This window comes from Chiloscyllium plagiosum, chromosome 1 (assembly GCF_004010195.1).
Source record: "Chiloscyllium plagiosum isolate BGI_BamShark_2017 chromosome 1, ASM401019v2, whole genome shotgun sequence".
Classification (NCBI taxonomy): domain Eukaryota; kingdom Metazoa; phylum Chordata; class Chondrichthyes; order Orectolobiformes; family Hemiscylliidae; genus Chiloscyllium; species Chiloscyllium plagiosum.
Window position 1 is genome coordinate 97,677,451 of NC_057710.1, and position 22,821 is coordinate 97,700,271.

General features: G+C 40.0%; 1 protein-coding gene across 4 annotated transcripts in view; it reads right to left on the reverse strand.

Moving 5' to 3' along the window:
• Positions 1-22,821, reverse strand: part of wdr19 (WD repeat domain 19) — a 169,676-nt gene that overhangs the window by 64,416 nt on the left and 82,439 nt on the right. For all 4 annotated transcript variants that reach the window (XR_006312065.1, XM_043692836.1, XM_043692850.1 and 1 more), the window contains exons 16-22: positions 22,654-22,801; positions 15,916-16,120; positions 14,767-14,926; positions 10,565-10,675; positions 9,590-9,699; positions 8,868-8,925; positions 1,870-2,016 (exon numbers count right to left, since the gene is read on the reverse strand). Coding sequence is in view for 3 of the 4 variants with exons in the window: in XM_043692836.1 (XP_043548771.1) it covers positions 1,870-2,016; positions 8,868-8,925; positions 9,590-9,699; positions 10,565-10,675; positions 14,767-14,926; positions 15,916-16,120; positions 22,654-22,801 (939 nt within the window). In the remaining variant the exon portion in view is untranslated. The remainder of the gene's footprint in view (positions 1-1,869; positions 2,017-8,867; positions 8,926-9,589; positions 9,700-10,564; positions 10,676-14,766; positions 14,927-15,915; positions 16,121-22,653; positions 22,802-22,821) is intronic.

The following is a 22,821-nucleotide window of genomic DNA, read 5'->3' on the forward strand; positions in this document are numbered from 1 at the left end:
TGCTCTTCCTGAAAATACTGAAAATCAGGAAGGCAAGAAATGTTATTGCCCAACAGATATTCTCCATTTGTAGATTTGATCTTAAGGATTTTTGTTGAAAAAAAGTGAAAATTAAATTAAAGAAAATAAGTTAATTGAAACTTAACTGACTGAATGTGACTTTGAACAGAAGGAAATGCTTCTTCAATTTTCTAACTTCTTCCTACTCTACTAAAGAACATTTAAAATCAAAGAGATGAAATGATAACAAAATGAAAAAGTATGTTCTAGTAGTCATTACAAAGACATTACTGCAGGATGACACAGATTGGAGATATTGATAGATATGTGACATTTAGAAAGGACAGGAAGTTAAGAAATTGTGGAGGAATGGTGTTAATAATTAATTGTGATATTATCACAATAAAAAGGGATGACCTAAGTTCAGGAAACCAGGATGCAGAAGTGGTTTGGGTCGAAGTGAGAAATGATAAAGGCAAGAAGTCAATCGTACGAATGAAATACAGACCTCCTAATAGTAACCACATGGCAGGATGGAGTATAAAGGAAGAAATAATCATAGCTTGTTAAAATGCATGGTGATGAGAGATTTTAATCCACATATAGGCTGGAAAAAAAATCATATGGACAAAGATAGCCTAGATGAGAAACTGATAGAATGTTTGAGATCATTGCTTTCAACAGGCTACACTAGATCTGGTATCGTGCAATGAGATCTCAAAGACCTCAATGGAAGGTGCCCCCAGATAGAACTGATCATAATATGATTAACTTTTATACTCAATAGAAGGGTCAAACAGTACTTTTTTTACTCTTAAAAATGACAAGTATGAACAAATTTTGAAGATGTAGCCCTGTTGGACTACATCCCAGGGTTTAAAAGTAAGATAATTGATGCATTGGTTTTGATTTTCAAAAATTTCCCTAGATTCTGGAAGTTTCCATTAGATTGCAAAATAAGAAATTTACTTCCTTTATTCAAAAAGGGAGATCGAAAACAGGAAACCACCAACCAGTTAGTTTCACATCGACCAGAGAAAATGTTAGAAGATATTATTAAATATATCATAGCACGGCATTTTGAAAACTTCATGATAGTTAAGAGGAGGAAACATGCTTTTGTGTAGTTGCTTGAGGAAGTAACATCTGCTGTGGGTAAGTGGAACTGTGAATGTACCGTACTTAGATTTCCAGAACGCATTTGATAAGGTGCAGCCACATCAAAGGTTATTGCAGAAAATAAAAGCATTCGGATGGTAATCTACTGGCAGGTTTAGAGGACTGGCTAGCTAACAGGAATCAGAGTAGCGACAAATATGTCTTTTTACGGTTGGCAAGCTTTCAACAGGGCTGACTGCTCAAGCCTCGGTTTTAAATAAATGACTTGGATCACTGTGCTTCAGTTATATAAGGCACTGGCACGACTACATCTGGAGTACTGCAGACAATACTGGTCTCCTTATTTAATGAAGGATGTGCTGGAAGCACAGAGAAGATTTACTCAGCTACTACAAGGAATAGGCATATTGTCTCATGAGGACAAGCTGGACCTGAATCCACTGGGAATTTAGAAAGTAAGAGGAAACTTGATTGAACAAACAAGATGCTGAGGGGTCTTGACAGGATGAGCATTTTGATAAGCAAGGGGACGAACAATTATCGGGAATTCAGAGCAATCAGATCAGCCAAGATCTTACTGAATGGCAGAACATTACTGCTCCACTCATCTTTGTGAGGAGTAAGAGAGGCTCCAATATGGTTACGTTTTCCACAGTTTGTCTTAATCATTCTAATATGTTCCTGCTATTTGAAGTTGCTTATATCCTTTAGTTCTACTAATCCATTGATTAAGCAGGCATCATCTTATACCTTCATACTCTCTAGAATAACACCACAGTCTTTCTTCAGAACTCTACTGGTGTGTCTAATTGCCTGGTTGACACCACGTCGAATATCACCCATCCGTATTGACATCCTTGCAATTCCAGCTAAGCACGCATCATCATGTTCAAGATACTATGAAGAAAAGAAAATTACAGCAAACAAATTAGGGCATGGAAACCTATTTCGATAGGCACATAATGAATAAGAAATGTGTTGATATGCAAAACAATAATCCTTTGCATCTGGGAGACTGACACAGAGAATTTGAGTCAGGAAATAGCAAAGAAAGAAAGGGCGAGGTAAGAAGACGACAAATAACACAATGAAGATGGGCACAATCGGAATACTAACAAATTATTATTGTATCTACTGCAATTTCCCTGGTTGAGAAATGTTTAAGTCACACAGTGGAAGGCTAAGCTGCGAGAAGGTTGTCTTTTGTTTCCTCTGCCCTGGGGATGGGACATGTTGTGCATAAGGCCAACTCTGGAGATTCTATTGGGGAGGAAGGGAGAAATGACAAAGGGAGAGAGAAACAGACAGAGAAGCCAAGTGGTGTTGCAGATAATCTCCTGTGATACTGATACTATCATTTTTAAATAATATTTTTACACAAACCAGATACACCGCTTAGACCCACTGTGGCACTTCCAGGAACTCCATCACATAAACTGGCAAAAGAACTTCGATAAAAACTGAAACATCTTATCAATGGATTTAAACACTCCACACAATAATCACAGGAATTCCTAGATGCAACGGCACTGTTCATTTCAATTGACAGAACTCTAAACAGAGAGACAATAGCCAGCCTTCTGGACAAACAGAACAGACAACATGACAGGGAACCTATCAACAAGGACTGCATCCTCAAACTACTAGACCTGTGCTTGACGACACACTTCGCATTCAACAACCAAATATATGAACAGGCCAATGGGGCACCTATGGGCTCACCCATCTCCAGGCTCATAGCAGAAGCCGTGATGCAAAGACTGGAACAAACCACCCTCTCACAAATCCAACCCAAACTCTGGATCAGATACGTGGATGACACTTTTGCAGTATATTAAGAGAACATAAATCTGAGAACACACACCGGATTATCAACATCATGTTCACAGGTATCAGATTTAGAAGACAGGAGGAAACTGACAATTAACTCCCATTCCTAGATGTGATGGTGGGAAGAACACAGAATTGTGAATGCACCACAAGGTGTGCACCACATAGACCAGACCCTGAACTACAACCGCAACTACTCAAATACATACAAGAGAAGCTGCATTGGGACTCTGTTCAAAAAGGGCTACAACACACCGACTTGGGAAAAGAAGAACATCTCTGCAGAGTCTTCGCCAAGAATGGATATCCCGCAACTTCATCCACAGGTGCCTAACAACCAAACAACGCGATGAGGACATGGATGAACGAACACACTAACCATTCTACCTTACGTAAAAAATGTCTTAGAAGTGACAGCCAGACTTCTCTGACCACTAGCATTCATAATAGTCATAAACCAGTGTTTATTATCCGTCCCTAGTTGCCTTTAAGATGGTAGTGAGCTACCTTCTTGAACCACTGCAGCCCATCTGTTGGGCTTGCCATTACGGAAGGAATTCCTGGATTTGGACCCAGTGACAGTGAAGAAATAGCAATATATTTCCAAGTCAGGATAGTGAGTGGCTTGGAGGGGAACTTGAAGGTGGTGGTGTTCCCTTATATATGCTGCTCTTGTCCTTCTAAATGGAAGTGGTCGTGAGTTTGGAAGGTGCTGTCTGAGGATCTTTGGTGAATTTCTGCAGTGCATCTTGTTGATAGTACACATTGCTGCAACTCAGTGTCAATGGAGGGGGTGGATGCAGTGCCAATCAAGCAGGCTCTTTGTCCTGGTTGGTGTCAAGCTTCTTGAGTGTTGTTGGAGCTGTACTCATCCAGGCGAGTGGGGAGTATTCCATCACACTCCTGACAAGGAGTGTACATGGTGAACAGGCTTTCAGGAGTCAGGTGAGTTACTTGCTGCAGTACTCAGTCTCTGCTCTCTTGTAGACACTGCGTGTACGTGGTAAGTCCAGTTGAGTTTCTGATCAATCGCCCAGGATGTTGATAGTGGGGGATTCAGTGATAGTAACACCATTAATTGTTAAGGGGCGGTGGTTAGATTGTCTCTTATTGGTGATGGTCATAGCCTGGCATTTGTGTTGGACTTGCCACTTGTCAGCCCAAGCCTGGACAGTGGCCAGATCTTGATGCTTTTGAACATAGATTGCTTCAGTGTCTGAGGAATTACAAATGGTGCTGAACATTGTGCAATCATTGGCAAATATTCCCACTTCTGACTTTATGATGGAGGGAAGGTCATTAACGAAGCAATTGAAAATGGATGGGCCTAGGATACTACTCTGAGGAACTCCTGCAGAGTTATCCTGGAGTTGAGCTGACTGATCTCTAATAATCACAACCATCTTTCTATGTGCCAGGTATGACTCAAACCACCAGAGAGTTTGCCCTGATACCCACTGATTCCAATTTTGCTACATCTCCTTGATTCCACACTTGGTCAAATGCAGCCTTGATATCAAGGACAGTCTCAATCTCTCACCTCATCTCTGGAATTCAGCTTTTTTCTCCATGTTTGAAGCAAGGCTGTAATGAGGTCAGAAGCTGAGTGGATCAAGCGGAACCCAAATTTAGGCATCACTAGCAGGTTATTGCTGAACAGGTGCTGTTTGATAACACTACTGATGACACCTTCCAATACTTGACTCATGATCGACAGTGGACTGATGGGGCGGTAACTGGCCGGGTTAGATTAGTCCTCCTTTTTATGTACAGAACATACTTGGGCAATTTTCCACATCGTCGGGTAGATGCCAGTGTTGAAACTGTACTGGAACAGCTTGACTAGGGGAGCAGCAAGTTTGGAGTACAAATCTTCAGTTCTATTGCTGGAATATTGTCAGGGGCCTTAGCCTTTGCAGTATCCAGTACCTCCAACCATTTCTTGATATCACATGGACTGAATTGAATTGTCTGAAGACTGGCATCTGTAATGCTGGAGACCACTGGAGGAGGCAGAGATGGATCATCCACTTGCAACTTCTGGCTGAAGATTGCTGCAAAACCTTCAGTCTTATTGTTTGCACTGATATGTTGGGCTCTTTAATTTTTGGAGACTCCTCCTCCAGTGAGTTAGTTAACCATCCACCACCATTTACGACTGGATTTGACAGGGCTGCAGAGATTAGGTCTGATCCTTTGGCTCTGGAATCACTTAGCTCTGTTGATCACTTATGCAAGTAGTCATGTTTGGTAGCTTCACTAGATTGACACCTCATCTTCAGGTATAACTGGTGCTGCTCCTGCAGTTGCCATTGAACCAGGATTGATCCCCTGGCTTGATTATACTGGTTGAATGGGGGTGATGCCAGGCCAGGAGATTACAGATTATCCTGGAGTACAACTCTGCAGGTGTTGATGGCTCGCAGTATCTCATGGATGCCCAGTTTTGAGTTGCTAGATCTGTTCGAAGTCTGTCCCATTTAGCATGATGATGGTGCTACACAACACGATGTAAAGTATTCTCAATGTGAATGTGCTACTTTGTCTCCACAAGGACTGTGCAGTGGTCACTCTTACCAAATACAGTCATAGATGCATCTGCAGCTGGCAGATTGATAAGGATGAGGTCAAGTATGTTTTTCCCTTTTGATGGTTCCCTCACAACGTGCCGCAGATCCAGTCTAGATCCTTTAGGACCCGACCAGTAGTACTGAAGCCATGAGACACGGGGTCCTTGAGGACTCCCAGAGCAACTCCCTATTGACTGTAGACCACTGTGCTGCCACTTCTGCTTAAGTCTGTCCTGCTGGTGAGAGAGGACATATCCAGGGATGGTGACTGTGGTATGATTCTATGAATAGTCTGTGAGACAGCTTTCCCAATTTTGGCACTAGCCTCAAGATGTTAGTGAGGAGGACTTTGCAGGATCATCAGGGTTGCCTTTTTTCCCCGGTGCCTATGTTGATGCCAGGTGATTCATCTGGTTTAATTTCTTTGAGACTTTGTGGCGATTGGTACAACTGAATGGCTTGCTAGGCCATTTCAGAGGGCAACAGTAGGCAGATCAGGTGATGATGACACATTTCCTTTCCTGAAAGACATTAGTGAAGCAGATGGGTTTTTCCAACTATTGACATTGATTTCATGGTCATCAATAGATTCTTAATTCCAGATTGTTTTTTAATTGAATTCAAATTCTAACATCTGCTGTAGTGGGATTTGAACCTGGGTCCCCAGACCATTATGTGGGTCTCTGGATTACTGGTCTAGCGATAATACCACTAGGCCATCACCTTCTCCTGAGAAATGAGAAAGGAGTAATTTGCAATCTAGTTGTGAGGCCACTTGTGGATGAACAACCATAAAATGATAGAAGTCCTCATCAAGGTGAAGAGTGACACAGTTAATTCTGAGCCTAGGCCTCTCAGTAGAGGAAACTGTGATGGCTTGAGGTGTGAGGTGGCTATGACAGATTAAGGAACATTGCCTAAAAGGGATGGTGGTGGAAAGACAAAAGCAAACATTAAAAGAGTACATAGGTAAACAGCAACAATTGTTCATTCCTGACTGCTGCAAAGGTAAATGAGAAAGGTGGCCAATCCACAGCTTATAAGGGAAATTTGATAATATTAGACCCAAAGAAGAAGCATACAAATTGGCTAGGAAAAAACAGAATCATGGAATGGGAACAGTTTAGAATTCAGCACAGGAGGACAAGGGATTAATTAAGAAATGGAAAACAGTGCATGAGAGTAAGCTTGGAAACATTAAAAATGGACTATAAACATTTGTATAGGTATGTTCAGACTCAAAACTTGGTGAAGACAAATGAAGCTGCCTGACATTCAAAAATGGGAATTTATAATGGGGAACAAAGACATTGCTGAATAAATAAATACACATTGTGTTCTGTGCTCATAAAGGAGAACACAAATTATATTCCAGAAATGTTGCAGAATACAGTTTAGAGACAGGAAAGAACTAAGTGAAATCGGTGCTAGCAGGGAAATGGCATTGGAGAAATTGGTGAGATTGAAGGCCGATGAAATCTTCAGTATCTGATAATCTACATCCCAGAGTACTTAAGTGGCCCTCATGAGAGGGGATGCATTGGTGGTCGCTTTCTGGTCATCTTCCAAGATTCTATAGGCTCTGAAACAGTTTCTGCAGATTGGAGGGTGGCTAATGTGATCCCTCTATTTAAAAAGGGAGTTAGTAGGAAAACAGTGAATTATACAACAGTCGGCCCAATGTGGTAGTGGGGCAAGTGCTAGAGTACATTATAAAAAATTTAATAGCAGAGCACTTAGAAAACAGTGGCAAGATTGGACAGAGCATGGATTTAAAAAAGGGAAATCATGCTTGATTAACCTACTGGAATTCTTCAAGGATGTAACTAATACAATTTTTGAGAGGAGATCAGTGGATGTGGTTTATTTGGACTTTCAGAAGGCTTTTGACAATATCCCAGATAAGAAATTAGAGTATAAAATTAATGTGCATGGGACTGGGGGTAGGATATTGCCACAGATGGAAAACCAGTTGGTAGACAGGAAACAATCAGTAGGAATAAATAGGTCTTTTTCCAAATGGCAGGCAGTGTCTAGTGGGGTACTGCAGAGATCAATGCTAGGACATTGTTATTTACAATATGTAGTAAAGATTTAGATGGAAAAACTAAACGTAATACCTCAAAATGTGCAGATGACACAAAGCTGGGTGGGAAGGAGAGATGTGAGGAGGATGCAGAGATGCTTAATCATGATTTGGACAGGCTGAGTGAGGGGCAAGTGCATGGCAGATACAGATTGTGAATAAATGTGAAGTTATCCACTTTGGTAACAAAAACAGGAAGTTGGTTCATTATCTGAATGGCTATAAATTAAGAGAGAGGAATGTGCAACAAGACCAGGGTATCCTTGTACACTTGTCACAGAAGGTAAGCACCAAGGTACTGCAGGTGGTCAAGGTGGTAAAGACTGCATGCAGTTTTGGTCTCATTATCAGAGGAAGGATAGTCTTGCTATAGAAAAAGTGCAGGGAAGTTTTATCAGACCGATTCCTGGGATGGCAGAACTGACATATAAGGAGAGCTTGAATCGGTTAGGTTTATATTTGCCGAGTCAGAAGAATGAGGGGGATCTGGTAGAAGCTGATAAAATCCAAACAGAACTAGATAGGGTAGATTCATGAAAGATGTTCTTGAGCCAAGGGTCATAGCCCAAAAGGTATGGGGTATACCTTTTGGGACTGAGATGAGGAGAAATATTTTCACCAAGAGAGTGGTGAGCCTGTAGACTTTGTTTCCACAGAAAGCAGTTGAGGTCAACATATTGTATGATTTCAGAAAAGAGTTGGATATCTCACTTGGGACTAAATGGATAAGAGGATATGGGGGAAAAGCATAACGAATAGAGGAGCAAACTTGAATGTTTGAATGGTCTACTCCTGTTCCTATTTTCTATGTTTCTACGTAATGGATGCACGCCAGCCAATTTACACAGAGCAAGGCCTCACAAACAGTAATGAATAACGATAAATAAAGCTGAAGAATAAATATTGCTTCGGATACTGGGGAGAATTTCCCAACCTCCAAAATAGGTAAAAGTAATCCCACATGTAAATGAGGCCTGTGGAGTGGGATTTGAATTCACTTCAGTTTACAGGGGATTGGGCAACCCAGTGAGGTAACGCCTGACACACACAACTAAATAGCAATGCCCAATCAGGACCATTTTGCATTAGTTAGAAAATCTGGTATAATTTGATTAATTTGTTGATTTAGTGTGATCTTAGGTTTAAAATTGTCTGAGATTATTTCTGGAGTAAAATAATGTTAGGTGTTTAAAGTGCATTATTGCAGTCATTTATGTTTTGTTTGTCCGTTAACTGAGACAAATTAATCTAGAGGATCTTGCCTTATTGTCTCCAGTCATGCCTTTCTCATAATGTGCCAATGCATTCACATAGTCTCCCCTAGAAAACAAATATTGGTCAATGTGACAAATAGAACAATATATAAATTTCTACCATTAATATGTCCATTTTGAAATAACTTCACTTGCATATAATGTAATTCATGAATATTCAGGTGAGATCATGTGCTTATTAAAAACATTGTATTTAAACAAAAATAAACAACTGATTTTTATATCTAATGTATACTGACAAAACCTAGGTGCATGCATGCAAAAAGGTTTCAGTGATAAAAATTGATAAGATGTAAACAAGTAAACTGTGTACTTGAAAAATTAGTCCTTAATTGGAAATTGTCAAAGACAATGAATGCATTTCGTAAATTCTGTTTAAAATACGGAGGATAAACAAACATATCGAAATAGGCAAGGGAAAGATAAAATAAATTGCTAACATAAATATCGCAGTAAGAGAGGATTAATAAGATTTTTCTGTACGTTACACTAATAAATCTACAAGACATAGATGGATGATAATTCAAAGTAGCTTTTTACTGAAAGAGATTCAAACGGTCCAGTAATTCAATGAAAAACAGAAATAAATCAAAATAATGAGCAATTTCCATCAAATTACTCACTAAAGGTACGCTGTACAGTAGTTTGCATATTACATATGGAGCTTACTGATTATATTTCAAATTTTAAAAAATCCCTTTTGTACACACGTGAACTCTAGTTGAATAGCATATTCTTTGGAGATAAATGCAATCTGATCAGGAGCCAGTCGTTTAGCTAATTGCAGAGCACTGTCCCAATGCTGTAGATCCCTCCGCATCTACAAGATAATAATAGTACATCTCACAAGAAATAAACTCATACATCAGAAAGAGCAATAAATATTTTAGAATGAGATAATACATGATCAGAGTTCTTCCAAGACAATTTCTATCAGATTACATGATTAATATATTTTCCAATTTTATTTATACGCCTTTTTAAAAAAATCTTTACAGGTTTAAAAGATTCAATGATCATCATTCTGGCAATTACTATGTTGTGTTATGAGAAGAACGATCTCGAGTGAAATAAAACTCCACTGAACCCTGTCCATTTGTAAATACGAACATGCAAACAAATCAGGACCAGTAGTAGGCCACTGAGTCAGATCATGGCTGATCTGATTGTAAACTCAAATCCAAATTCCTGCCTACTCCTGATAATTTGTCAATGCCTTATTTAATAAAATGATCTTCCTTAAAATATACAAGAATATTGAAAATGTCTTCCTGAAAAGATGGTGGAAGCATCGACTTGAAACTCTCGAAGATAGAAATTCGTCTAAGCTCAGTTTTACATGGTGACCCCTAGTTCTAGATTCTCCCATAAGCTTGATTGGTACTTTGCCAATAAAATATGTTGAGGCATTTTGTGTATTTGTATGAAGGCTTCCTTTTTAAAAGTACAGTATAGACCTAAAAGCAAATGTATCACTTTTTAAGCTACACTGTTTAAACAACTTTGTTCTCATGATAGCGGATATTAAGAAAGATATCCCGTCTGCTACAAATTAAAACAAATTTTCTAAAGAGCAGAAAGAATAACAGTTACATCAAATGAAGGAGTTACCGCTCCTTTGAAAGTGCAAACATCCTAAGCTGAAAGATCAAAGGATTTTTATTAAATCGTATTCAACTTCTTACCTCTAGTGCAGCAATCGGGCAGCTGGAGGCCAGATAGAGATCCTGTGCCAAATTGAAATCATTCATAAACATAGCAAGATGTCCAGCTAATAGGCTGTGGTCTTCTATTCCCTGAAATATTAATGACAGCGCACTGAATAGTACTGTTTTGTAGATGATGGAGCATTGTTAAAATAAAGAGTATAATAATGTATTCTGCTGTTTTATTTAAAAAAAAAACACAGGTGCTTCCATAACTTCTGTTAGCCTGCAAGGAATTATCAAAGGTTTGATGGTATTCCACTGGTAAGCAGGCTGAGAAGAGACCTTGTAGTATATTTTTGCTGCATTACTGATTTGTGGGTAAATGGCTACAATTCCCACACCCTGATTTCTCCTTACTGATTAATTTCAATAACAGACTTTTCACTCTATGTCTTGATAGTATTCAAAATTGCTAATGATCTACTCATCAGGCTGACCTGTGATACTTGAGTATCAGGCATGGGAATATTGGATAACTGATTGCTTAATTAAGGTAAGATTGTAGTTATGAGGCAGATATGTTTGCAATAAGACAAAATGATTAGAATGGCACATTGGAAGTCTCATTCATTGGTGCTTTCTTGTTCACTTACAAAAGAGTCTTTTGGAGTTTCACAGAAACATAATGCTATCATTACATTCACTACGAATTATACAATTAATCTTATAAAAATACCTTTCTCTAACTGTACATTGGTACTTACGCAGTCTGGTGAGTATCATATATGGAATCATATTACAAATGAGTCTTTAATTGCATTAATTACAGGCTACAATTTTGAAGATTGTAGTCACTTTAGTAATTTGCACCCAATTTTGAAATCAAACATTCTATTTTAATATATTAGAATTTTTAAAATTTAAAATGTATTATAGTAACTGCTTGTGTAAAGTTGCCACAATGCATCTACAGCATTCTGCAAATGGTTTTCTGCTTTACATTCTTTTCAAGGTGGAAATATGACGAGGAATGACGAGGAAAGGAACCACCAAAGTCTGGATTTTCATTTGAGGTGATCATGATTTGGAGATGCCAGTGTTGGACTGGGGTGTAGAAAGTTAAAAATCACACAACACCAGGCTATAGTCCAACAGGTTTATATGGAAGCACTAGCTTTCGGAGCACTGCTCCTTCATCAGGTGGTTGTGGAGTATAAGATCATAAGACACTGAACCTTTTGCAAAAGTTTACAGTGTGTTGTAACTGAAATTATACATTGAAAAAGACCTGGATTGTTTGTGAAGTCTCTCATCTTTTAGAATGAACATGTTGGTTTCAGTTCTGTCATATATAAATGACAGAACTTTTTTTAAAGTTACATTCTCAAGTGAACTTTAACAATTGATGTCATGTCAGTCCAGATAATGCATTGAAGGTGTGAGGTGCCTGTGTGAGATTGTCTGTTCGTAGCAAACTGCCCGGCTTTCAGGACAACACCATACAACCTTGTCACGGTAGACGGCACGGTGGCACAGTGGTGTGGGCGGCACGGTGGCACAGTGGTTAGCACTGTTGCCTCACAGTGTCAGAGACCCGGGTACAATTCCCGCCTCAGGCGACTGACTGTGTGGAGTTTGCACGTTCTCCCCGTGTCTGCTTGGGTTTCCTCCGGGTGCTCCGGTTTCCTCCCACAGTCACAAAGATGTGCAGGGTCAGGTGAATTGGCCATGCTAAATTGCCCGTAGTGTTAGGTAAGGGGTAAATGTAGGGGTATGGGTGGGTTTCGCTTCGGCGGGTCGGTGTGGACTTGTTGGGCCGAAGGGCCTGTTTCCACACTGTAATCTAATCTAATCTAAAATCTAATCTAATCTAGACGCTGCAAAACGTGTCAAAGTGTCGACACGGATACCACCATTATGCATGGGGGACACCTCCCACCATGTACGTGGCAGGTACTCAAGCGACTCAGCCAACATTGTCTATTTCATATGCTGCAAGCAAGGATGCCCTGAGGCATGGTATATTGGCAAGACAGAGCAGAGCCTATGGCAAAGGATGAATGGATACCATACAACAATTAACAGACAGGAGTGTTCTCTCCCAGTCAGAGAACAAAGGTCCGGGACAGTCGACCTTGGACCATTGGGTGACCGCCCTCTAAGGCGGACTTTGGGACAGGCAATAATGCAAAGTAGCCAAGCAGAGGCTGATATCAAAGTTCGGTACCCATGGGGACAGCCTCAACTGGGACCTTGGGTTCATGTCACACTACAGGTGACCCCACTGCAACACACACACACACGTTTGTGGGGTGGATTTGTACTTGCAGAATAACATTTTATTTTGCTCAAAAACTACATGTATCCATGTAAAATTCTGTAAATCAGTTTTTTAGATTAGAATCAGTCTGAACATTGTGGCACAGACAGCCTCACATAAGGCACCTCACACCATCAATGCATTATCTGGGCCGACATGACACCAATTGTTAAAGTTTACTTGAGAATGTAACTTTAAAGAAGTTCTGCGATTTACATATGAAAGAATTGAAACCAACATGTTCATTCTAGAAGATGAGAGACTTAACAAACAATCCAGGTCTTTTTCAATATATAATTTCAGCTACAACACACTGTAAACTTTTGCTACAAATTCTGTGCCTTATGATCTTATACTCCACAACTACCTGAAGGAGCAGTGTTCTGAAAGCTAGTGCTTCCAAATAAGCCTGTTGGATTATAACCTGGTATTGTGCGATTTTTAATATTGGAGGTGGAGTTTTGTGGTGTGGCCATCTGTGGTTCCCTCTATTCCATACCGCTCTCATCCTCCAATTTTCCTACCCATCATGCATTCCCTTTGTGACATCTTACTCTTCACTATCTATTTATTCCCTGCATTCACACCTCCTTGTTACTTACTTGTCCTTTAATCTTTCTTTCACTCCAGCTCCAGTTCCACTCATTTCACTCACCATTAAATGGCAGGAAGACATCTCATCTGCAATTAGTTTCCTGCTTTTTTATGTTTCCTTCAAAGGGCTGCTTTCTTTTGAGCCAAAACTTCAAAAACACATTCCTTCAAGGTCACTGGACCAAATTCTTGGAACTGGCATTGTGGGTCTACCTATACCAAACAGACTGCAAAAGTTCAAGGAGGTAGTTCACTATCCCCTTGTGGGCAAATTGGGCAGTAAATGATGGCCCAGCCAGCAATGGTCAGATCTCATAAATGAGTAAAACAAAATTTGAGTAAAGAATAGAATGACATAATACTCTCTGCATATGTGACTGTCTCTCTCTCTGTTCAGCCCTGTTTTTCCTAACCATCTTCCTTTCTTTCATTTGTATATGTTTCCCTCCAAGATGCATTGCTTACTTCAAAATGTAACATTAAAAATTCAATAAAGATTAAGTCTGTTTGCCTTTCCCTTGGTCTCATGCATTTTTGAGATTTCATGCCATCTCTCAATGAATTTTCCTAGATGCCTACCAAGTTGATTTCATAATTCACCATTTTGAAAATTGAACGTTAGTATAATAGAAGATGTTCTCTTAGCTCAACAGGTTTTCTGAAATGTATAGCACATACAACAAAAGCCTAGCATGTATAATAGGACAGTTACTCAGCCCTCACTCTCAAACAAACATTTTAAAAAGTCATAAATCTGAACTCAATAAAGTTTTTGAAATGTACCTTCTTTTGTTTCTAATGCTGGAAGTTTAAGAGAAATATTGGTGCAGTGTAGTTGACTGAATAATATTAACTTGCTTAAGATATTAGGACACGTATATCTGGACTGTACAATCAAAGCTTTGGTCAAAAAATTCAACTTCAAGTCTATGGTTTTGAGAGAAGCTGAGGCCTTTAAACAACATTTTTAATGAAGACATTAGAAGAAATAAAATATAATTCAATGAATGAATGTAACCATTAGATGTAGGAGTAGAGGCAAGCCATTCAGTCTGTCAAGTCAGCTCTGCCATTCAGAGATCATGGCTGATCTGATAATCCCCAAGCCCACTTTCCAGCCTTATCCTTAAGACACTGGGAATTTGAATTTCAGCCTAGAACATGCTTAATGACTCAGACTTGACAACTGCAGTAGAGAATTCCACAGATCCATCACCCTCACAGAGAAACTTGAGATAATTGAAGAAAATTTAAAAAAAAGACATGTGCATTTTTATTTTATGCAGTAGTAAAGGTATTGTCACACATCCTCATAAGGACCAACCTTAATCTGCTCCAGTGAAATTACCATTCCGACATTTCCAATCATTCGATAAACACGGATCGCAAACTCTACTTCCATGTGATGGAGGCAAGCACGAGCAAACTCAGTCCATGCTGAAGGATCATTAAATAATTTGCACACATTCCAGGCTTCATTAAACCTGTAAGAGTCACAAGAAAAGTTGACAATATGATTTCAGAATAGTTTGTATGTTGAACAAGTTACGAAAACTTTAGCTATTGGGAAGTGTCTAAAAGTGTCCATACTGCTTTTGGGACATTTTTGGTGCATTTCCCAGAGTTTTCCATCATTTCCTCCCAAGAACAACAATGGAACAGGTGACCCATCCATGCAAAGGCTCCAACCGGAATGAAGGAAGCAGCAACAGTGTCTCTGGGTGAGCCAAGAGATGGATCAGAGGCTATGGAAGGACAAGCTCTGCGCCAAGCCCTCTGCTAAGTTCTAACACAACATTCAATGTTCCTTAACAGATTATGTAGCTGTCTGGCAGGCTTGCTAATGTTCCCAGCATTGGGGTACGCCACCTCACCAGATATGTCCCCAGTTGCTATTTATGAGCTGGCATATGACCATTCTTTTCCTTGGCCTAATTCATATCAGATGCTATTGTCAATTCCATGCTGGTCTCCCAAGATAAGCGCAGTGCCAGTGCTGAGGTTGATAACTGTTAACTCACATGACAGAACTTCATTATCAGTGCTGGAGTTGTTGCTCTCCCTACATCCTTAGGTTTCTGCAGCTCTTCAGGCAGCAGTACTCAAGTACTCAGCAGTTACGCCATTTTTCCAAGTTTGTAAGCTTAATTTTCCAATCTTAAAGTGCAGATTTTCCAGAAAATGTGACTGACATATTCTTTCCATTATACCAGACAGGTGGCTTGTGAGAAATGGAACACAATCCAATTTACTGTAGTTTTATTTTAGATTCCGACTTAGAAGGGTTCCTGTTACAATCAACTTATTTGTACTTGCTAAGGAAAAATCATTTATAGATACTATCAGCGTCATACCAACTTTTAACCAAAGGATTAATAATAACATTACAAAACTCAAACAACATCTTGTGACATAAATTTGCTTGTATTTAAACAACGAGCATGGTTTTATAATTCCTTGTAAAGTCTCTTACCTTTTCAGCATTAAGCATTGGGTCAACATTGGCTGAAGATCATTAGGTCCAAGATCCTTCAATCCAGCGAGGAAAGAATGTGTGCTTAAAAGAATAGCATTGATTTTCCCACTCTGTGTCTGACATGTTAACTCTCCATTATATAACAGTAATGGTCTGTGAGAAAAAGGAAGTTTTGTAGCACCTGCCAGTATGACTTTGGATCCTGTGAAATAAATATGATAAGAAATAGATTGATGTATCAGATGACGATTAGCTTAGGAAAGTATGTTAGGAACAAATTAAAGGAGTAAAAAATATTTTAACTGGTAAGCTATTCTTTACATGGTATGCATGGCTAATGGGTGGTCGAATTTTGAAAATTTGAGAAATAAAATGGTTTGGAAACTCGCGCTGAGTGAAAGGTTATTGGAGTTAGGGTGTATGTGTACTTGAGACCAAAGACAGAGCAGCCATGGTCTTACTGCATGATGGAACAGGCTTGGGAGGCTGAATAGCCTATTCCAGTATTTTATGCTGAGAGGAAACTATCTTTCCTCTTCAGTTTTTGATTAAGTTGTAACCCTCCAAATCGCATGCGCACTGTTCTTGCAACTCCATAAGTGATTAACTCCATTTATGAGATTACCCTTGCACAACACAAATCACAATTTTTGACTACTGTACATTACTTTTCCTCATCTTTCTCTACCTTTCAGCAGCCTTTGCCACAGTTGACAATAGTAACCAACATCAATGACTCTTCTCAGCTGTCCAATTTAGAGAACTTATTCTCCTTAGTTTCCCTATCATCTATTCAACCATAGTTACCTCCAGCAATGTATTCTCTTTCTGCCCCTGCACTTGCACTATACCACAAGTGTCCATCCTTGCCCTCACCTCCACATCCTCATCCAATTACTGCCTTTGATGACATAATTCATAGATTTGGGGTCAGCTTTCACAGTAAAATTGATGATACTGATCTCAATTTCTCTTGACTGCTTCATTACAGCTGTCTACCGGTTCTGAAGGATTGCTGGACCTGAAAAAGAATAATGGGTAGGTACTCAAATTGTCAGAATGTGACTAGTGGCGCTCCATAAGGGTCTCAATTATTCATATTAATTTTTAACAACTTGAATAAATGGCATGGAAAGTCGTATATCCATATTTACTGATGGCAGAGAGTTAGGCAGCATGGAGACAGTGTAAATGACAGCACAAAATTACCAAGGGATATTGATAGACTAGCAAAACTGTGGCAGATGATGTTCAATGTAAGCAAGCTTGAGGTGATCCATTTTGGATCAAAAAAGGATAGATCGGAGTGCTTTCTAGATGATATGAAGTTAAAAACATTGGATGGCCAAAGAGACTTGGACATTCAGGTGTATAAATCTTTACAATATCATGAACAGATGCAGAAAATAATCAAGAAAGCTAATGGAAAGCTGGTCTTTATATCTGGAGGACTGGAGTAAAAGGATGTAGACGTTATGCTACAGCTAATCAAAACCCTGGTTAGACTCACTTAGAGTGAAGTCAGCAGACCTTAGGAAGGGTATGGTCATGGAGGGAGTAAAACGTAGGTTTATAAGAATGATACCTGGACATCAGGGGTTATTTTATGAGAAAGCATTATACAAATTTGGCCTGGTTTTCTAGAATTTAGAAGGTTAAGAGGCTATCTGATCAAAATCTTCAAGATAATATCAGAAAAAGACAGGGTAGATAAACTATTTCCACTGGTTGGGATAAATGGTCTATTCCTGTTCTTTTGTTCTATGCCTTACAAAGCTGCACCCATTGTGATATTATAGTCCCTCCATCACAAAGTCATAAGTGAGGTTGTTTGCTGGTGATACAATTTGCGGGATGGGACCATTCGCCGGCCCCGATTAGCCACTGCCCTTTCATCGCCAAGGACGCTTAGCCACCGCCCATTGGCCACGGAGGACGATTCGCCACCGCAAGTGTTTGCAACTCATTTTTATGTATAAACCAATAAAATGATATTTATTTCACCTTTTTTTTTAATCAATATGTACTATGTTGTCGTATAAATAAGGGGGACTGAGAAGTATGAAAGAACAGGTGGGACGGAAAACAATCCGTACACATATATCTTTCTGGTGGCAAATCGTCTCCGGAGGTCAAACGACCCCAGTGAAGAAACGCTGGTGGCGAACCGGCAGTGACTAATCGGCGGCGGCGAATGTGTCGTGGCAAATCATCACCAACCCACAATTTGAGACTCCTCAGATACATGAAGCAGTCCATGTTCAAATACAACAAGATCTGGACAACATCCAATTTGAGTTGACAAGTGACAAGTAACATTCATGGCGTGGAGCTGTTAGTGTTGGACGGGTGGACAAATCAGAAGTCACAATGATACCAGGTTATAGTCCAACAGGTTTATTTGAAATCACAAGCTTTCAGAGTGTAGCTCCTTCATCAGGTGATTCCAGGTAACCGGACTCACCCTACAAATACAGTAGCTACAAGAGCAAGTCAGAGGTGAGGTATATTGTGGCAAGTAACACTTCCTGACTCCCCAAAGCCTGTCCACATTTAAAAATTACAAGTTAAGAGTATGATGGAAAACTCTCCATTTACAAGGAGCTTGACACCATCCAGGACAAATCAGTCCACTTGATTGCCACAACATTCACAAGCACCTACTATCTCCTCCACCGATGCTCAGTAGCAGCAGTATGTACCATCTACAAGATGCGCTGTAGAAATGTGCCAAAGATCGTTAGGCTACACCATCTAAACCCATTTGGATGGAGAAGGGCAGCAGATAAATGGGGATACCACTGCCTGAAAGTTCCTCTCTAAGCCAATTACCACCTTGACTTGGAAATATAATGCTGTTCCTTCTCTGTAGCTGGGTCAAAATCCTGGAATTCCATCCCTAAGGCATTAAGTCTACCTACAGCACATGGATTGCACCAGTTCAAGGCAGCTCACTACTAACTTTGTTAAGGCAAGCAAGAAATGCTGACTAGCTAGTGATACCCACATTAAAAAATAGCAACAAAAACCACAACCAGAGAGCCCTTTCCTGATGAAGGTCTTTTGCCTGAAGAGGCGGCGATTCTCCTGCTTCTTGGATGCTGCCTGACCTGCTGTGCTTTTCTAGCACCACATTCTCAATGACAACCAGAGAACAGGCTATTCTCGACTATAGAGTGCAATTAGAAAAGATGAATTGTTATGTGGGCTCCCTTGGGGAAGAGTGACCATAATACTGTAGAATTCTTCACTAAGACGATGAAGTAGATGAATCTAAAACTAGGGTCCTATAAAGAGAACTATTAAGATGTGAAGCGCAAATTAAAAAGGATAGAGTAAGGAATCTTACTAAAAGAGTTGATGCTGTCTAAGCAACGATTAATATTGAAAGAATTACAAAATTATCCCTGTCTGGCACACACATTAAAGAGGAAATAGGACACAACCATTGCTTATAAAATAAACTATGAATAATGGATCCATGGATATTATAGATTATACATCCAAAGAGTAGACAGGGCTATTTTAAAAATCGGAAAATGGGGGCAAATTGTTCGATTACGAGAGAAGAGTAAAATTGCAGAGAAGATAAAAACAGATCATAAAACCTTCTATAAATATACAAAAGGGAAAAAGATTTGTCATGTCAAACGCAGGTCCCTTACAGATAGAAGGAGAAAGTGAGGACTGCAGAAGCTGGAGACTAGAGTTGAAAAGTGTGGTGCTGGAAAAGCGCAGCAGGCCAGGCAGCATGCGAGGAGCAGGAGAATCGACGTTTTGGGCATAAGCCCTTCTTCCCCAAGGGAGCCCTTCCTGAAGAAGGGCTTATGCCTGAAACATCAATTCTCCTGCTCCTCGGATACTGCCTGGCCATACAGACAGAAGTCAGGTTATTATTACAGGGCATTAAGAAATGGTAGAAGAATCGAATGCTGTTTCTTTCTTCACAAAAGAAGGTACAAATAATCGCCCAGAAATGTTAAGGAGTCAAGGGTCTAATGAGAGGGCAGAATTGAAGAAAATAGTGCTCAAAGAATTCATGGAGTTAAAGGTTGATAAATCACGAGGGCCAGATGACCTAGTCAGCATGGATTTATGAAATGGAAATCGCAATTGACAAATCTATTGGAAATTATTTGAGAATGTAACTAGTAGAGTTGATAAACAGTGAATGTCAGCTACTTGGACTTCCAAAAGGCTTTTGATAAAGTCCTAGTAACAAACTAGCATTGCATGGAATGGGGGCAGTGTAATGACAATGGGTAAAGAACTGATTGGCAGACAGGCAACAAACAGCCCAAATAAACCGGTCTTTTTCCTCAGGGCAGTCTGTGATTAGTGGGATACTGCAGGGATCAATGCTTGGGCCCCAGCTATTCCCAATTTTTTTAATTAATGATTTAAATGAAGGAACTAAATGCAGTATTTCCAAGTTTGTAGACAACACAAAGCTGTTCGGTTTGGGAGGGGGGTGGTGAGGGCAGCAAGTTGTGAGGAGGACTCTGAGATGCTTTCCTGAGATTTGTACAAGTTCACTGATTGGGCAAAAGCATGGCAGATGAAGTATAATGTGCATATATGTGAGGTTATCCACTTTACTAACAAAGAGAGGAAGGCTGAATATTATCTGAATGTTGATAGATTGGGAAAGGGAAGGTGTCCTGGATTCCTTTCACACAAGTTGCTGAAAGCAGATGAAACAAGTGGTAAATAAAGCAAATGGTATATTGGCCTTCATAGTGAGTGGTTTCAAGTACAGGCACAGGGATGCAGTTGTACAGAGACTTGGTGAGATCACATGTGGAATACAAATATGGGAGGAAATTATGCAGTGAATGGCAGAACTCTTAGTAGTATTGATATGCAGAGGCATCTGGGTGTGCAGGTCCACAGATTACTGAAGGTGTCAGAAAAGGTAGTAAAAAACACCAATGGCATGCTTGCCTTCATTGCAAGGAGCACTGACTACAAGGAATGACAAGTTATGCTACAGCTTTACATACCTTTAGTTAGGCCACACTTGGAATATTGCATACAGTTCTGGTCACCACAATACCAGGAGGATGTGGATGCTTTGGCGAGGGTACAGAAAAGGTTTACCAGGATGTTGCCTGGTATGGGGGATTTTAACAATGAAGAAAGGTTGGATAGACTGGTTTGTTTTCTCTGGAATGGAAGTGGTAGAGGGGTGATCTAATAGACATTTTGAATAAGGTAAAACCAAGGACTGCAGATGCTGGAAACCAGAGTCTAGATTAGAGTGGTGCTGGAAATGCACAGCAGGTCAAGCACTATCCGAGGAGCAGGAAAATCGACGGTTCGGGCAAAAGCCCTTCATCAGGAATAGAGGAATCCTATTCCAGCACCACTCTAATCTAAACATTTTGAATGTCTGTCTGCCTGCCAATTTGGCATGGATAGAATGGAAAGTAACAGGCTTTCTCCCCCCCAAGGTGGAGGGGTCAAGTACTAGAGGACACAGGTTCAAGGTGCGCAGTTGGGGGGTTCAAAAGACATGCACATGGCAAGTATTTCACACAAAGGGTGGGGAGTGCCTGGAATGGACTGCTAGAGGTGGTGGTGGATGTAGACACAATAGCAACATTCAAGAAATACCTGGACAAATACACGAACAGGAAGGCAAAAAAGGGATATGGATCGTATAAACGAAGACATTTTTAGTATGGAACAGCAAAATGTGTCATTGCAGGCTTGGAGGGCCGAAGGGCCTGTTTCTTGTGCTGTTTCGTTCTTTGCTCACTGTGACCTCCTTAACTGAGATGGATGTTCTGGCTATGGAGTGACTGCAACGAAGGTTGATCAGACTGACTCCTGGATGGTACGACGTACAAGGAGAGAGTGAATTGGTTAAGACTATATTCACTGGAGTTTAGATGAGTGAGGGAGAATCTCATAGAAACCTACTAAATTCTATCGGGTTTAGATAGGATATTGAGGAAGAATGTTCCTTATGACTAGGGAAACCAGATGAGGTGTCACAGTTTCAGGATATGGGGTAAGAACCTAGGTGAGGAGAAATTTCTTCACTCAGAGACTGTTGACCCTGTGGAATTCTCTACCACAAAGTCATTGAGGCCAAAATGTTTTCCAGAGGAGTTTTATATAGTCATTAGGACTAAAAGGGTCAAAGGGTATGGTGAGAAAGCAGGAACTGAGTGGGATGATCAGCCATGATCATATTGAATGGCAGACAGGCCTCGGGTGGAATGGCCTAATCCTACTGCTATTTCCTATGTTTCTATTATTTTCTCATTGCTATCATTCACCTTCTCCCTGCTCTTCCAATCACAAACTGCTTCCCTGCTGCTTTTGCCACACACGGAATATTGTTATCCTCTCTGTGACAAAAATAATAGGCAAGCAGCTTGTGATTAGAGGTACAGTTCCTCACAGATTCTGACTGTTTCAGTAAATTTTCTCTAATTAGTCGCTTGGCAACGTGGTCACTTTCAGGTTGCCAGTTTGCTCCCTCCCCAACCTTGTGTATTTCAAGTATTGGTAGTTCAGGAATAAGACCATAAGACATAGGAAGACCTTGCCTCATGGCAAAACAGATCTAAAGCCAAACAACTCAGTCCTGCTCTTATGTTCATATCGACAAATTACTGGTTTCATTAAACTTCCTTAGGTTTCCTACATGCTTTTATTCCTAACAATAAAGGAGGATAACAGAAGTGGAGCATAACTTGTTTCACGCAGCTACAATTATGCTACCTTGAATCGTATCCTTGTGAAAAACATAGGTATAGACTTTGTCATCATCATAAGCAATAAAGACTCCTTTATCCATTGTAAAGTGTTCCCAGAGAATGCTTCTAACAGTGGTGGGAAAGTTTGGGATCTCATATATAGTATCGTTCACCTTTAACAGAAGAGTACAAT